At 43.4% G+C, this 17,926-nt stretch overlaps 1 protein-coding gene across 1 annotated transcript in view; it reads right to left on the reverse strand.

The window, feature by feature from the left end:
• Window positions 1-1,255: 1,255 nt before the first annotated feature.
• The window catches only part of CACHD1 (cache domain containing 1), a 208,290-nt gene continuing 191,619 nt past the window's right edge, over window positions 1,256-17,926 (reverse strand). The window contains exons 20-27 of the mRNA XM_060623464.3: window positions 17,727-17,887; window positions 17,295-17,381; window positions 16,268-16,384; window positions 14,680-14,831; window positions 13,202-13,363; window positions 11,811-11,888; window positions 11,055-11,156; window positions 1,256-3,006 (exon numbers count right to left, since the gene is read on the reverse strand). Coding sequence (XP_060479447.1) covers window positions 2,768-3,006; window positions 11,055-11,156; window positions 11,811-11,888; window positions 13,202-13,363; window positions 14,680-14,831; window positions 16,268-16,384; window positions 17,295-17,381; window positions 17,727-17,887 — 1,098 coding nt within the window. The 3' untranslated portion in view covers window positions 1,256-2,767. The remainder of the gene's footprint in view (window positions 3,007-11,054; window positions 11,157-11,810; window positions 11,889-13,201; window positions 13,364-14,679; window positions 14,832-16,267; window positions 16,385-17,294; window positions 17,382-17,726; window positions 17,888-17,926) is intronic.

Raw genomic sequence — 17,926 nt, forward strand, 5'->3', positions numbered from 1 at the left:
ATATTAGAAACGCAGATGAATGTACTCAGAGCTACGTGGGTCTGAACCAGTGTTGTTTGGGCCCCAAATAGCAAACTCCCTTTCCTAGAGGTAGCAAGTGATCTGGGACACCCTTAGCTGTTGAAACTTGTCAACACTGATGTAAGTATTGGTTATAAGCATTAAGAGGTCTTAGTGAATGGGAAGGCATTGCTAGGACCTCCCCCTCTAGGATTTCAGGGAAGACTCGTGTTTAACAAGCAATGGTATCTGAGGGACAAGAAGAACCAACATCGGTCACCAGGATAAAAAAGTTCCTAAGCACTTAATTTTCCTTTGAAACAAGAACACGAACAACAAATGTTCAAACAACACTATATGCAATGTCTAGGGAACAAAAGGGAGCTTAGAAGGGCAAAACCTCACAAACCTGTGTGCCACGCTCTACAGGGGGCGTAAAATAGTTCTGTGCTCTTATTCAGCTAGAAGGATTCAATCCCTGCCCTCCTCTCCACCTGTCCCCATCCCCCCAAGTTCAGAACAGGGGAGATACTTAGCACAAAAGACACAAGGTGCATTTCTATTCTTACCTTCGAGTAGGCTCTAACATGTTATTAAGCTGTTTTGTAATTCTTTCCCTGAAAATACCCAGGTTTTCTCCCATCTAGTAGGAATCCCACAAAGCTAGTGCCACCACACAAAGGTTCTCAACTTCGGCAAACAAAATGGAGAGGCTTAATTTTCTGGGAAGACAGGGAAGTCCCCATTCTCTCCAGCAGTTAGAGAATTATTTATTATTAATGGCATGAATGTAGATGCTTAGGAAGAGGGACCTATGTTCCGCACATTTTTTAATATTTGTTATGTTTTTTTCAATTTTTTAAATTTTTGAGGGAGATGCAGAGCACGAGCAGGGGAGGGGCAAAGAGAGAGGGAGACACAGAATCAGAAGCAGGCTCCAGGCTGTGAGCTGTAAGCACAGAGCCCAATGAGGGGCTCGAACCCATGAGCTGTGAGATCATGACCTGAACCGAAGTTGGATGCTTAAGTGACTTGAGCCACCCAGGCACCCCTTAACATTTGTTCTTAATGTTATCCCCTTATATTCTTCAATTTTTTTTGCATCTTCAAGATGTCAAGAACCCCCTGACGTCGACAGTAGCACTGAGAGGAGGCCCACTAAGTTTGGTAACTGATCTGCTGGGTTACAAAGTGAACAGAATCTCCACGAGGCACAAGCAGCAGCACGTGAACACATCACTATAAACACTAAGACTGTCCGTTCATACAGTTTATTTCACTAGACTGCAAATTTATACACAGTACGAAGGGGTTTCCTGATAGCACGCATACAGTTTACTTTCTGTACTGCTGAAGAACCAATTGTTTTTTTTTTTTTTTTACATTATGTCGTGATACCCTATCATTAAAACGTTATTCAGTGAATTTTTTCCAACTACATATAAACGGAGATTTACCACACACACGGTGCAAGAATGTCTTTATAACATATTTGAATCACAAGATGTGAATCTAAAATACATCACTGTAATTAGAACACTACTTTAAAAATACAATGCCCCACGTTATATTAGCCAGATCGGATTAATCTCTGTATACGTCACAAAGCAGTTCAGTGGATAGCTTCTCGGATAACTGGCAGCAGCTTTGAACTAGGATATCAAAAGAAATCTTTAAGAATCAATTTTGAAGTTTAAAAACATCTTCCTTTATGTACTCAATATTTTCAGAATCAAAATGGGACACTTAAAAATTTATAGTCTCTAACACAAGAAGAAATCCATCCCTCCCTTAGCCGAAAGGCTGGGGTTGTAATACTAGGTTTTGTAAGACATCTGAGAAAAGCATCGTACGGGGAGTGGAAATGAGTGAAAAAGAGACATAACATTTCTTGGAAAGCATTTTGGATTCCTCTGTCTTCCCTGCCTCTGTCAAACATAAAGAATACTGCATTACAAAAAAAGATAGGTTTCCATAAGATGACGTTCTAAAGAAAATGTATGTAAACAAGTCAGAGAGAAGGATTTCTTCATTTTCCCATTTTGTAGAGTGGGGCAGTGGGAGGATATCAGTTAAATAATAGAACTCCTTAGTCAACCACTTCACACACAAAACAGCTAGGGATAATTGCTGACAATTTCTCATGTGTTTCCTTTTCTTTCCCCCAAAGTTTGAGAATGTTTGAAAGTTCAATAAATAGTAGAAAAATAATCCTTTACTTAGAAATTTTGAGATGCATCATTTAGAGCTTAACAGGAGTTCCATACAGCAACTGTGGTATCTAGGTACCGCCAGAAACAAAGCGAGATCTTCCGAAAGCACACATTTCTGTCTGGATGTGCCACATTCCCAGTCTCCGGCTGGGCACACTTGTCTCTCTTCCAGTTAAGGAGAGCCGAATGTTTCTGGCTCCTTGGGACATTCCTCTGGCTCAGCTTAACGAAGGTTCCCAATGTTTCGTTTATGGGTCTCGCCTCTGTGTTTGGAGGTTTGCCTTCTGCTCCATCCCATTGGTGTTATGGCAGGTTCGTTAATCAGGCTTACTTCCCCTCCATTTCAGAACCAGCTTCGCACTTTCACAAAAGTGATTTTGTTGTTGTTTCTCATTCCGAAACACATTTGACAGGCAGCAAGTGAGTTAAACCACTCTGGACAAAGCACGAACACAAGGGGTCTCTTGCTGTGGATTATCCGATGCTGGTTCTTCTTCCCTCCAGAACATTCTGTACCTCCCAGCTCCCATCTTCTCATGGAGGTCAGGAGAGTGTTAGCACTCTGCATCGACGGTGTGTACTGTCACGGCCGCCTGCAAGTGGTGGCTGTGGTGCGGCGTGGGGTGGTGGGAACGGTAGTGGTGGAATTTGTGACTTAGCAGGGCGGCCGTCTGGGGCGGGGCGTCCAGATCCAAGTCCTCGTCGTGGTTCCCCACATCCACCCCAGCTGACAAGGGGTCATTGTTGCATGGGGGGTTTTCACTATCTTCCTGTGGGCTCATGGTGCTGTAACCTAGAAAATGAACAGAACAAGCAGCTGAGAGCTTCCAGACACAGGGAGATGTGACTGAAGATTTCTAGGGCACGGGGAGATGTTCCTATCTTTGTGTTACATGGGTGCAAACGTCCGCAGGCTGCCAGCAGACGTCAAAGTGGCTTATTTTTGAAGAGATCTTTTGTTAGCTGTTTCTCCTCTGCGCCACCGCCCCCCCCAACAATTACACAATAAAAAATTTTACACACCTGAGAAAGTACAGATAAGAAAAAATATATATATATAGGAAGCTTTTTCCCAAATCCCCAAATCAACACAACAAAAACTAAAATCATCGCTCTTCCCACCTGATCCACAGATAACTACCATTGACATTTGGGACTATCCTCCTACACTTTTCCCTGAGGTAAGATTAACTTTATTTGAATGAATAAATGAATGAATGAATGAATGAATGAAAGAAAAAAGACAGAGAGAAAGAAAGAAGGGAGAAAGGGAGAAAAAGAAAAAGTAGGGAGAAAGAAAAATAAAAAAGGCAGCTTCAAAAAAAAAAAAAAAAAAAAAAAAAGGAAGAAAAGAAAGAAAGAAAAGAAAAGAGAAAAGGAAAACAAAGTCCTAATAGGATTCAAGTCAAGTTGGGGGCTGGTGGAGAAAGCTGGGCTGCACGTGATCTCACAGCAAGGACAAAAACAAGCGTCTCCATTGTGTGTATATCTGTTCTACGACACACACTGGTGTCCTGGAATTCCTACACACAAATTATACAAGTGAGGGAAATGATGATCAGAGAGGTTAATGAACTTGCCCAAAGTTCCAGTACCTGATGAGATACGAACTCCACATATACCCATAGCAACTAGCAAAGGAATCAACTATTCTCTGTGTAAGCTGGCTCACTGTATTTAAAGATTAATTTCTTTTGGTATTCTAAGTAATACACGTTTCAAAAGAAAATGCCCTTGCTGATCAAAGGATTCCATTCCAAGAACTCTGGCATGTTTTTAAATATTGCAAAAATCCCCTTTAAAATTTTTGAGAAGTGACAGCTCATTAATATTTCCACTGCATCTACGGTTAGCATCAATCAGAGCTCACCCATGGGTAGTGCTAGTCACATTTGTGGTGCAAAATTGATGTGCTTGCATACAGCCAAGCAGGAATGGGATATGGTTGAAAATGTATGCTGGGTGCAAAAATTAGAAAGGCAATTCTCTGTCCTCAATGAACCATTTTGCAAATGACAGAATTATTTAAGTCAGTCTAACTCCAGAAATATTTATTGTGCACCTACTATGTACAAGATACTGTGTTAGGCATTGCAGGAGACACCAAGGTGAAAATCTCCCTGCACAAGGAGCTTAAAAGCTAGAGTTTGAGAAATAAAATGAATACAAGCATAGATCCGTTCAATTATTCATTCATTGAAGACCATTATGCAGCCAGAGGGGGAGGCTACAAAACATGAATAAGAGATGTCTCTTTTCCTTAAGGATTTCACAACCGAACAGGAGACTTATTTGTGAAGCTGGGTTTATTCTAATGCAGATGATGGTAAGTGCTATAGTTGAGGTATAACTGGTATCGAGAACATGGAATAACTAATTCCGGCTGGAAGAATGAGAAAGCTCCACAGAAAAACTCCTATTTCAGTTGGGCTTAAAAGGATATGTAGGAGTTTGGTAAGTGGATATGAGCAAGGGAACGGGAGCACAGCCTAGAGGTGTGGAAAGCCAAGGCCACTGCTGTACCATGTGGCTAGGACAGGTGCAGGTAGGCAGTTGGAGAACGTGGCAGGAGAGAGGTGGAAAGGTGAGTTACAGTCAGATTATAAAGGCCAAAGCAGAGAAAATGTAGGAAAAATACATTCTGAACAGACTGGAAAAAAAAAATAGCATGACAGTTTCTGTGTTTCAGAGAGAGTTCTCGTGGCAGTTTGGAAGATGAATAAAAAGGAAATAGAGGGGACAGTTGGGAGGTTATTGCAACAGCCCAGATGACAGACTAAGAATTAAAACTAGGGGTATGGGATTAAGCGGATTTAAAAGTATCTCAGAGGTGGAAACAATAGAAGTTGGTAAGCAGTTAAAAGTTAGGGGGTTTTGGGGGTGATGACTTTGAGTCAGGATGAAAAGACTCGGAGATCCCAAGTGTCAGGGATGAAGGGGGCAGAAGAGGGTGAAGTTCATGGACATAGGCGTCTATCATCACTGAGAGTCTCCTTGGTGCCAGGTGGGGGGCTCAATCAAAAAAGGGGTAAGGGGGAAGCTCCAGCTCCCAAGAAGCCCACAGTCAAGAAGGGGAAACAAAGGTATTCAAACAGAGGCACATGGAGAGGGATACCAAAGCTGATTAACTTGGCTTAGGACACCTTACGAGGACACTTAAAGTGGCCCTCATGGGAGAGAAGGGGTTCATTAGGTAAAGAGCGGGTTGGAAAGGTACTGCAGGCTGGGAGATGAGCAAATGCCAAGACACAACAGCCCGAGAGCCTCTAGGGGCTTTGGGGATGATAACAAGCTCGGTATGGGGGAGAAAGCAGCAGGAGAGGAGACTGAATATGCGGGCTCAGACCAGATCAGGAAGGCTGGCTGAGCTAGGAGCTGGGATTTAGCAACAGGCCAGAGGTAGGGGAGGGTGCAAGGACATAACATGTGCTTGAAGATGATCACTTGTGGCAGTGAGGCGGCTGGAAAGAAGGTGGGACTGAGGCTCAGAGGACAGGAGGCTGCGGTGCTGGCCCAAGGAGATGATGAGGACCTCAAGTGGGCCAGCGGCTGTGTTACGTAGGGCAAGCGGCCGGCTTCAAGACACTGTTCGAGCTCAGAGTAGGTTGCCTTTGGTGGCCCAACTGACTTCCCTGAGGGGAAGATCCAGGTTGACATCCTTGGATAAGGTTGAGGTTTCTAAGTTCAGGGCTGGGGAAACAGTGATGCCTTTCCTCAAGAATCAGGAGCCAGAATGGGATTCTCAGCGTCAGCAGGGCTCGGTCTGGAATGTGAGACTGGATGGTAGACGCTGAAGCCCCAGTTACAGAGTGCTGCGTGTGCTTAAGCTGCCATGTGCTTCACACGTAGGGGACTCAAGTAGAAGACACACTTTTAGCAAAATCTCAGCATCTATGTTGATGATTGTTGGCCAACCTTTAGTGCTAGGCTGTCTTTATCTTGCCTCCAAGTACCTCCTGAAGGGTTTCCCATCTCCACTCATTTACAAGCACCCACAGAAACTGTTAACTCATTTTCACATTCCTGGTGTAAAATTCATGACAGGCCTTCTGCCGAGCTCACCCTCCCACCTTCCATCATCCGGCTATTGTCCTTCATGCTTCAGTTTTTAAAGGTCTTCTCTGGGAAGCAACCCAAACCCCCAGCACCCCATCCTGCCAGCCCACGTGGGGTCTGTTGCCCCTTCTGTGAATTTAAATGGCATTCTGTGCACATCTCTAGCTTAGATTTTTACTATGCAATAAAACTTAGGGCCGTTGTGGCCATTAGTGAATTTCCATTTATTTTTGTACTCTTAATATTCAACGCAATGCCTCACACAGAGCAGGCACTTCATTTTTCAAAATCACATTACTATGCTCCCAAAGCAATGGTATTAAGAGTTTTTTGGGTATCTGTGGTTTTATCTGGTGTGACATTCTCATCTAACAATGAAGACGTTCCAGGATTCACTGGGCCCTGCCCAGGGGTTCCGACTTAACATGTCAGGGGTGCTCTGGACCTGGCTGATCATAGGCTCAAGGGTGGTTTTAATGATGGAGCTGTTCCCACAGCACCTCAGGGGCACCCCCATTTCTCCTGCTCTTGCTTTCTGATGAGAACCCAAGCACAGGGTCTTCCAAAGTGAACCCCTTGCTCTGGGACATTCTGTTTAATTTTCTCAGTGTGGCAGTATTGCTCAGCCCCTCTGTAACTTACTCAAGCTTCCTCTTATCTCAATAATTAATGAAAATCTGGAGGGAGGGATAGCAAGCTGTGGAGAAGCAGGAGAAAGCCAAACACATGCTCTCACTTAACAAATTGAGTGTTTACTTAGCACCAGACAATTCTGTTGGGTGCTGGGAACAGTGATGAATAAGACAGATTCAGTATGACTCAAGGCAGAAGAAGCACTATTGAAAACACAAAGGATATCAGCCAATACTTTCAAAGGAAAAGTTTCTTACTATCCAAAGGTGTGTGCAGTATAGTCTCTGAAAAGGGGACCTCAAGCAAAAAGTAGGCTCAGGAAGGAGACCAGGCGACCATTGAGAACAGGAATCAAGATCAGGCTTTTTGGTATTGTGCTTACATATTTAGCTGATGGTTCCTGAAGAAACCTCTCTGGATGGGTGGGGAGGTTAGGTCACTCTGGGGACTCACTCTCCACCTTGTGGTCACAGAGAGTTACTGTGGGAGAATATCCACGCGCCTCCAAAAAACAATGGCCCTAAGTTGCACTCTACAGTTTTTGACCAGGTTTTCAAGGCTCACCATTCACCTTTTAAGCTTTTTGGAATTTGCTTCACTAGGAGGAGGTCTCCCTTTTACAAAGAAAAAAATGTTGCTTAAATACATTTATATCCAGTTTCTAATGAGTTGGTAACTAACACGCAGATTCAAAAGGGACAAATACACATTGGTGATTTTTAACCTAAAGATAAGCCAGTTGATGAATGGATAGAACATGAGATTTTCAGAAGAAAAAAATGGGCAGACATATAGAATTAAAGCATAAATAGGTAGTAATTGTTTTTAATTGCTACTTGCGAGTATAACAGTAAATCGTCAAGGGCTGAAAAACAGTCATTCTAAGTGGTCTTAGAATATTGACGAAAATAATTCTACCTTTCAAAAACTATTCTTATTTTAGCATTTTTAAGGTGCAAAATTAAAATAAGATTCCTTTGAAATACAAAACTCTCTTGGCCACATGAAATACCACTGACCCCTGAGTAACCTTGAACTACATGGGTCTACTCGCAGGCTAGTTTTCCATAAATATAGGACAGGGCTGTAAATGTACTTTCTCTTATGATTTTAACATTTTCTTTTCTCTAGCTTCCTTTAAGAAAACATTATATAATACATGTAACATACAAAATGTAGACTAATCCACTGTTCATGTTCTTGGTAAGGCTTCCAGTCAACAGATTATTAGTAGTAAAGTTTTTCTTTTGGCGGGGGTGAGAAGTTATATGTGGATTTTTTTAAAATATTTTTTTTTAATGTTTTATTTTTGAGAGTGAGAGAGAGTGGGAGAGGGGCAGTGAGAGAGGGAGACACAGAATCTGAAGCAGGCTCTAGGCTCTGAGCTGTCAGCACAGAGCCCCGTGCAGGGCTCAAACCCACGAACCGTGAGATCATGACCTGGGCCGAAGTCGGCCGCTTAACCAACTGAGCCAACCAGGCACCCCTAGATGTGGATTTTTGATTGTGCAAGGGTGGGGATTGGTGTCCCTAATGCCCATGATGTTCAAAGGTCAACTGTATTTCTAAATAAAAATACAGCTTGAAGTCTACAAGTTTGGCCTGGTGACATTCGGTTTTAATTCTAGGTATATCACAATTCTGAACCACATCCTGAAAATCTAATCTGTTCAGTACTCATATATTTATGTGTTTTATTCCTTTGAGTTTCCTTTTGTGGAACAGACCCAAGGTAAAAATGCTCACCGGGTTGCAAACAACCACGGTGCTACAATTTTACCCCGTCAAGGGCCAGCACCAACAGCACCAAGGCCACCTTCCCCCAGGGGACTTCCATGATTCTCATGCAGATAAAAGTGAACTAGCTCCCTATCTTCTTTGTTCTGGTCCTTTAAGGAAGCTGTCCTATTCAGTCTTTTATCAGTCTTATGAGTACGTGCATTCATTTACAGTTTTCTGCTAGATTGTACATTCCTTGAGGGCAGAGTGGGTATGGAGGTGGGTAAGTCACCCTGACCTCCCACCTGCCATATGCTATTTCATTTGGTGCTCACAACTTCACCAGGGAGACATTTCTAATCTCATTTTAATTATTAGGAAACTAAGGTCCAAAGTAGCTTCACTAAGATCTCATTACCTGTTGAGGGGGAGAGGTGGGTTCCAAGTGAGCTGTGCTTGGCCCTATCTTATAAGCTCTTCCATAATCACTCGGCCTCACAGAAACGAGGCCGCCCCTTCACAAGGTCCCCCCACTGTGCTAGCAAACAGCATAAAAGAACACAGAGCTGAGAAAGAAGGGTACTGACAAAACAACGAGATTAGATTTCCTTGTTTTCATGCGAACCTACCCATGGCCTATTCTTGGCATCACAGGGACATTAACCTGATGCCACCACTTTTAGTGACCCACCATTCAGGTTCAGGGATATGACAACATGCAGTTAAATGCTATTGATTTTTGTGGTACATTTGGAATTATGTGGAATGTCAATGTCTTCCATTTCTTTTGGTGTTGCATTCTATCTGCACGAGGAACTATTTTTCATTCCTCGGGGATAACAGGGATCCAATTATTGTGAAAAATGAAAGAAAGCAAGCCCTTAGCTAGATTCCTTAGCTTTCAGATACTGACACTGCATTACTGCTTTCATCTAAGCTGTTGCTTCATACACCATTTTACTAGGACAATGGGAGAGCTAATGGAACATTGGAAACGTCACTCAGAATTCCAATTTCGTATTGAAGCAATTTCTATCCGGGGAGAAGGAAAGAGAGAGAAAGGATTCAGTATTTCTGCTGAATAAGAAATTATTTCTGTTGAACTTTAGTAGCCTCAAACCTGTTTTATTATTCAAAGGAGAAGAGGCACAGAACTGCCTGGCAGAATGAATTTATGCAGGTTCAAAGGTTTTTAGGGGGAAAAAACCCCAGAAAGTCAAACTGAAAAATTTAAGTTGTGCTTTGACTCTGCATAGAAACCTGAAGTTTCTACTTAGTTGGTGAGAACAATGTCATTCAAAGCTCAAATTAGGAACCTCCAATTTACAAATCAGAGTTTTGGCTTCTGTTTTCCAAAGGGAGTTTGAATACCTGGCTGTCATATAAAAGGCAACACTGGTTGCCTTGACGAATATCCACTCCTTGCATGTTTTAGCACAGGGCTGGGAGCTCACTGTTTGTAGACTTCCTTTTTTTTTTTTTTTTTCCTAGGGTAGATGTGGAGAAAGAGTCAAAAAGGTATAAATGCATTATTTATGCATTAAAAAAAGATCTGATTCTGGGAAGAAAATAAAGTTTTCTAGCAAATTAAACAAGCACATGAAAAACAAAAAGATCTTACAACTACAAAAAGTTATTACAAGGCCCCACACTCCTGTCATGTTGTTGCAGAACACTGGCAGTGATGGCTACAGGGCGGGACATGTCTGCTATTCCCTGTGACGACAAGCCATCCGGATGTTGGCAAGGTAAGAAGCTAGGTGGTGGCCAAGTCTTTGGTACAGCATGTGGACTTGATAATTCACAGCCCGCTCAGCCTTAGTGCCGACCCTTTTCTGAGCATCTTAGAGGCATCTTCTATAACCTCCGTGACTATATACACCAGTCCGCTTGCCTCTGAATCTCCTTTGCCCCAACTTTTCTTTCATCAGCCTTTAAGCCCAGTGCAAATGTTGTCTCTTTGGTGAAGGCTTCTCTGAACCTTCCAGGCAAGGCTGGAGGTCAGGATGGGGAATGCCAGAAGGAAGCATGAACTCTTGTCATGTCCAAAGTGTATACGTGGCTGAGAGAGCCCTTGAGGATGCTGGTGTTGGCCAGCTAACAACAGTGGGTAGCAGAACTGATGTGGATGCCAATTACCAAGGATCACGTGGAATGGTAAGCGGGTTCCATTCAGACAATGTGAACCTTTATGCATGGAGAACACTTAGATGCAATCTGTGTGCCCAAGGGTCATCTCTCTTATTCCTGCAAGTGCCGAGACAAAAATCAAAACTACCCTTGGGCTCCTAGAAATGTGCCATGTTGGAATATGTCCTTTGGAAAACTATGCCAAAGTAATGAATTTGAGCACAGAACAGGAGGGAGAAGAGGGGATGTGAACACTGGCCCACAGGGAGCCCACCAGACTCTTCAGAAGGAGCTAGACCTTACCATGATCGCTTTCTGTTCCTGATCGACCCCAGTAGCGACGCCTCCTCTCTGGACTGTGTGCATGTCGTTCGATGACTGCAGCTATAAACCTAGTATTGCTGACTGTGGGGAGAAGACAGTTAATCACTCTTGTGCCAGTATCCTTACTATATAGAGTACATTTGCTCTGGGCAGGTTGATTCACACACTGGGGGGAGCTGTTCTTTGGAGAAATAGAAGAAGTAAATTATTATTATTATTATAATTTTTTTTTTAATTTTGAGGATTAAGGGCAGTGAGAAGTTCCTCATCACAGGTCTCCAACATGCATTAAGAAGACACGTTCTACACAGTTGTAGGCCAAGGTATGTATCTCACGCTAATTGAATTCTTTTTTGATAAAGAAATGCTCTTCCCCCCTGCAACTGAATTATATACATTTAATCCCCGGAGGGATTAAAACAATGTATATCACCTGATGATTCTCTTTCTGAAATACTATGCTGGAAAGCAATGAGGAGGAGAAAGAAAAGGTAGGGTGAGGTGTTAGGACAAAGCACTTAACGAGAAAAGGAACATCAAGACTCCTTTTAAGATTTTCTAAAACAAAGCAAACACCTACACTTATTTATTCCTAATGAAAATGGGGGAGGAAAAACCCTCGCCACATTAAGATTCTTAAATCGTAATATACGCCAAAAGGATAGAAGACAGAACATTTATTCTGGTTTAGCCTCCTGCTGACACGTTCCGCAACGAGGCAGCTTGAATACTCACTGATGCCTCTGTCCTCATGGCTGTCATCGTCCCTTTCATCTCTGTCATTCTCCAGGTTGGACATACGCACTGACATTTCTACCCATCATTAAAGAGAAAGAAACATGACTATTTAATCAAACAAAATCACCCACTTTAATACCCTGTGGAGGCCTCATTTTGATGGCTGGGTGACAGCATTCCATCAAGAACGAGTCCAAACTTGGAAAAGAATAAACTGATGTCCCATGTCCCATCCATTTTTTTTTTTTAAAGGAGGAGGTAGCAGGAATCAAAACAGGGAGGACCAGAAATGAATAATCAAGAGAGGCACCTGAAATTAACTTCTGAAGAAAGGAGAGCAAAGAAGTTGATAGAGGCTAATGGATCTTTAGTCCTCTACCAATGTACCTCAAACAGAAGGAAGGGGTCTAAAGCCATGGCTGAGTGTGCCAAGAAAATGGTGTCACAAAACCCTATAAAAGGCCAGGTATAAGGTAACACTGGATGACTGTCACATACTTACCAAGGGGAAATCTGGGTATCCAAATCTTACCACGGGGAAGGAGCTTTGTGATTAGTCCTGTTACTAAATCAGGCAGCATTATCCCAAGATGCCCCCCACACCCACCCCACTGCCCCATCAGGATTGCGGCCACAGTGAACTATTCCAGCATCACTCTGTCCTTACTGCTGCAAGGATGAGCAAAGTGGCCCTGACCAAGTCCAGAACGATGAGTGAACCTTATCTCCATAAAGGTCAGGTTAATAAATCCCTGGGGCCTTTTACAAAACATGGGGAAGCCCATTAAATGGTTTCGTCCTTGCAAACGAGCACCGATATCCCATTTAACTCTTGGTATGGAAGCCATGATTGCAGATTAATCATTTTGTATCTGGCTCCAATGAATTCTCCTCTTCAAGAGCTGTGATTATTGCTTTGCACGTGTTCCTTCACACCACGGGATAACAGCTGCAATAGAACAGACTCATGGTCTTGCCAACAGGGACCCAGGCTATCTTTGCCTCACCTGTCTGGAACAGCAAAGACAGCACATCTGAGTTGAGGGAAGAACGAAATTTCCCACTAAGCATCCCAGCTCCCCTGCCTGGCTTATTCAAGAGGCATGCCGTGGGCGGCTAATGTGTGTAAGATGAGAGAGCATTGGGGGATTTTCTGGGGAATCAAAATGAAGCTCACAGGGTTGAGACACTAAAGAATGAGCCACGGGCTAAAGGTAGCAAGTAGGCTTTGGGGACTTCCGAATCACACTCCATGAAAACGGAAAAGGTAGTGCTGTTCTTAGAATTACTTAGGGGCTTACACGACTGGCCACTGTCTTTTCAGCTCTGGAAGGACGCAAGGGAGGCTGCTGCCTCCCAGAGGAGCTTTGGATTCATTTGGGGCTCACCTTGGGCAGCAAGAGGAGACATGTGCTGGTGACTCCGGCGATGAATCTGATGGCGGTAGGCATACACTGCAAGGACGAGGACCATGATGCATCCCATGATGCCTCCGGCCACGGGGCCCACGGGGGCACTTTTAATCATGTTCAACGTGACCACCTCATCACCTTTATTAAAGCAAACAAATAGATGTCCTTTGTCAAGATTTCCCAAGTGTGGTAGGAAGTAGGGATGGGGGTGGTAAGATGGAGGGACTAGAGTGGGGTGGGGTGTGTTGAAGAGAAGAGCAGGTGCTTTAAGTTTTGAAAACCTCAAAGAAGATCCACCAGAATGTGGGACGAGTGGCTTCTGTTAATCCCTGGTTCTCAAATTAAATGTCGGCTGCTCGGCAGAGCAAGAGTACATTTGGCAAGGACTACTAAAACAAGTGAGTAGATGAGAATCACTTAAATATATGCTGCCCAGTGCTAAGAGCCTAGCTCCCCGGGGTGTGGGCTACTCTTGGAAGAGAAGTCATGTAGCACAGAGGTAAGGGCAGCGTGGGCCTCTTGGCACAAATTTATTGTACCTGGTGTCCTTTATGGCAACGAGTGAGTTGCAGGACTCCTAAACAGGATCACACTTCAAAGCTTATAGGTTCCCTTTAAAACACTATTAGCACAGTCACGTAGGAAACTGCAGGTGGGTATATAAAGTGATGTTTTAGAACAAGGTCACTTCAACTACATCCTAAGCTGGTTCAGTAATAATATGTGAGCTCAGGATCCTTCCTCACATAGGAGGAGTTTTTCTTCTATAGACGGGCTAATGTGGGGAGGTGTTTAAAAAAATAAATAAGGGTTTAAATATCTCACCTCCCAGGGAAGCTTTGGGACCTTGTACTAGCTCCAGAAAGACACCGAGAAAATCTCAGAGGAGGGATGCAGGTAGTAAGTATATTTGAGGTCTTGGGGCCTGATCCCAGACACGTTCCTCCCTCCAGTGTCCCTGTCCCCGACCCTAAGCTACCCATTAGATAGCTCTGGCTTCTGCTGACTCCAGGACCTGAAGTACTGACTTGTAGCCACAGAACTTCTGCCTTGCAAATATCATGAGGCAACGTTGCAGCAGGAGAGACCAATGTGCAGTGGTCACTCCACCCATCGCTGGCCCTGTTCTCCTGACAGCTGGGACTCAAATTCAAACAAACTCCATGGTTCAGCCACGCAGAAACCAGGCCTGACATTTCTCAGAACTAGCTTTATGGGAATGAATTCCAGGCTTGTAAACTTTGGCAGGATACATGGCTGCTTACTCTGCATAGAATATCTAAGCCAGCTTTGAAGGTAATTATCTGCCTTGGATTTGTAACTAAAAAACTACTGGCAAAGGAAGGAAACGGGAAACTAGGGTAGAGGATCATTTGAAGATTTTTGTCCTCGCGTAGAGGCAAAAAAAATTCGTATTCAAGAATCCAAATATTCTGGGTTCCCAACAAACATACCTATTGCTCCCAGGTCATCCACATAAGGACTTTTGGCTCCCACGATCCCCCCGAAGCATTCTTTCTGGGGTGCACAGTAGGATTTGTCCAGGTGAGTCTTTCCATCGCTGTCTACCATGCACCATTCACAATCCAGCACACCGAAGCAGTCCCTGCCAGAGAGATGATGCTGAGTGTTCCAGGAAGCTGTGCTGGGCAGGGGACAGCATATGGACTTGGGCATCAGACAGCTCTCAGGAGCTCCATTACTTGCTGGTGCCGTAAGTCCTTGAGCTCTAGTTTCCTTTCCTTATACAAAGAAGAATAGCAACCATCTGCCAAGGCATAGCTGTTTTATGTCTCTCAACAACATGGAAATGAGAGAAATAAAACAGTTCTGTGGATCACACCATAAAATCCACACATCACAGATTAGAAGAGGATTATTCCAAATCATCTCAAAAGACCAAGTGGCCCCAAGGTTCATTAGATTTTGGCCTGACATCCCCCAAGTGTAGGGTCATTTAAAAAAAAAGGGTGGGGGAGGAAGGAAACCTGGTCAAATCAATTTGGGAAACATGAGGCAAGTTAAACAGCTTTCTTTCCTGCCAATTTCTCAGAACTTTTAATATGTTAAGTGCATTAAGACTCTCTAAGAGGATGTGTGCAGTGTTCCTCAAATTTAGTTTTGGGGGCACCTGGGTGGCTCAGTTGGTTGAGCGTCCAACTTCGGCTCAGGTCACGATTTTGCAGTTCGTGAGTTTGAGCCCTGTGTCGGGCTCTGTGCTGACAGCTCAGAGCCTGGAGCCTGCTTCAGATTCTCTGTCTCCTTCTCTCTCTCTGCCCCTTCCCTGCTCACACTCTGTCTCTGTCTCTCAAAAATGAATAAACGTTAAAAAAAAATTTAGTTTTGAGTTAGTGCCTAATATTCCAAATTAATCTATCTGATACCCTCTCATTCCTTTGCTAAAATATGCACTAAAAGCAGAACTGGCTGCCTGTTCTACCCGCTGACCGTACAACCAAATGGCAATTGGCAGCTGTAATACACAGATCACCCCCACTCCCACCACCCCTACAGCCCACCACAGCCACTGCTCCCATGATGGCTAAGCCCAAACATCCTAGAGTGGAGGGAGACGCAGCAGGGGACATGTAGTTGTTGGTTTTTTGATTCTCAAAGCTACCATGAAACCTATCTGCTTTCTAAAAAAGCAGAACTGATCAGCTATAACCCACAGAGCTGGGTTCTGTTTCAGGAACCCAAAAGCCCCTGCCCCTTGCCCTTGGCTTCTGTGTGCCATGTCCCCTCTCATTCCTTTTATCTAAAGAGTAACTTTCCCATCCACAGAGGAGGTGACTAATATATGGTACCAATGCCAAGCAGCTATAAATAGTGAAAACTGGACAACATTACAACCAGTGGATAAAAGGCATACAGAAATCAATTTTGGGTCTGAAAAATTGGTACATATTTAGAAAACATCAAGAATGAGAGTAATAAATAACAGCTGGCAAAGCTCAATGAGGCTCCAGGTTGCCGTTCCTTACTAGACTCTACGCCTGCAGTATCGTGTTGATACCAAGGCAAGCAATGGGCAATGCTTACCCACTTTCCATCCTCTGACTGCACCTGCTGTTGACACACTGGTGAAGGGCATCTTGTAGGCCAGGGTCAATAGCTGTGTATGTTACCGGTTCCTGGTGGACCTCGCAGCTTGGGTTTCTATGTAGGAACAAGTCTGGAGGTTAGGACCAATACAACTCATGTTCTAAACTCATCATGCCTCTGGTCCCCGACTGCCTCAGACAGATCTGGGTTTGAATTCTCGCCACCTATATGTAACCACTCTGGGCTTCAATTTGTTTGTCTTTATGTACACTTAACCACTTAACCACTCTGGGCTTCAATTTGTCTGTCTTTATGTACACTTAACCACTTAACCACTCTGGGCTTCAATTTGTTTGTCTTTATGTACAATAGAAACAATATATGTATAAAAAGAAAATCATAAATATTCAACAAAACGGGAATGTATACAAGAGAAGTGAATGTTACCTCCCCTGACTCACCACTCTAAATCTTACTTTTCAGAGGTAACCACTATTAACAGTTTAATGAAGGTCCCTTTTGACATTTTCTCTATGACTAAACGAACATTTACTAGTATATCAGCATACACAGGATTCTTTCATTTAAGTTCTAGAGAAGGGACTTACCCCAGTTTATTTAGCTGTCGTCTTAAAACTTGTCGCTAATATAAATAATGCCATATTATGTGTAAGCACATGTGTGTATAAAAGGTGCCTATAGATTTATCACAAGGTTAATTTGAAAACCAAGTGACTCAATGTGCATAAAGTATCTGACACATGGCAGACACTTTGCGAATGCTTGTTAACAGTCCCCTACTTTATATGTACAGAGCACATATACTTTGAACATTTTCACAGCGTTTAAATTTAAACCTGAAAGAGGACTTCATTGGAAGGCTTGAAATCTGGCTCAGTGAACAGTTACATCATCAGAATGAATCACTTCTTATAACACAACCCAAAACAAATCTATAAATGAGGCTCCCAGGGTGCATGTATCTTTGTATGCCACATACATTTATGTAATATGTATATTTTACCGGTTCTCTGCATTGGTGAGGTTGCCAGTGCACTCATTGACCTCTAGAGGGCACTCACAGGGACATTCACATTCATTTTGTTCCATTCTGAAAGGCAATAAGAAAATTACTATGCAGAGGGTCAATAACAAACTATATGCTGTACATGGACCAGAAGAAAATTAAAAAAAAAAAATTCTGAGCTAGTTAAAAGGGAGAGTTAAAAGGAAGTTATGACCAAAGGTTTACACTATGATTGGCTTCCATCCATTACTTTTGGACAAGGATGCTGCGAACCACACAGCTGTCGATGCCTCTGCTACCCGGCCTTTCCTTTTCTCCATGACACGCCCCTGTGCTTTCTACTTTGCAGATACCACTTCAAAATGACTAGCACCAGTGAGGATATTTAACAGTGTAGTAAACAGAGAATAGGACCCATGGCATTTTTACCGGTGACAGTTGAGACAGAGACGATCGACCATGCTACAAGCACAGAAGGCAAGAGAGTCGCAGGTTTCGTTGACAATGCCAACAAACGCGTTGGTTCCTGGGATCCTCGCCAGTCTGTACTTAGAACAGTGGCTGCCGTGCACAAGGTTCGTCAAATCTCCCTGGAGACGATGCAGGGGTCAGAAGTGACAGACAACAAT

This window comes from Panthera onca, chromosome C1 (assembly GCF_046562875.1).
Source record: "Panthera onca isolate mPanOnc1 chromosome C1, mPanOnc1 haplotype 2, whole genome shotgun sequence".
NCBI classification, from domain to species: domain Eukaryota; kingdom Metazoa; phylum Chordata; class Mammalia; order Carnivora; family Felidae; genus Panthera; species Panthera onca.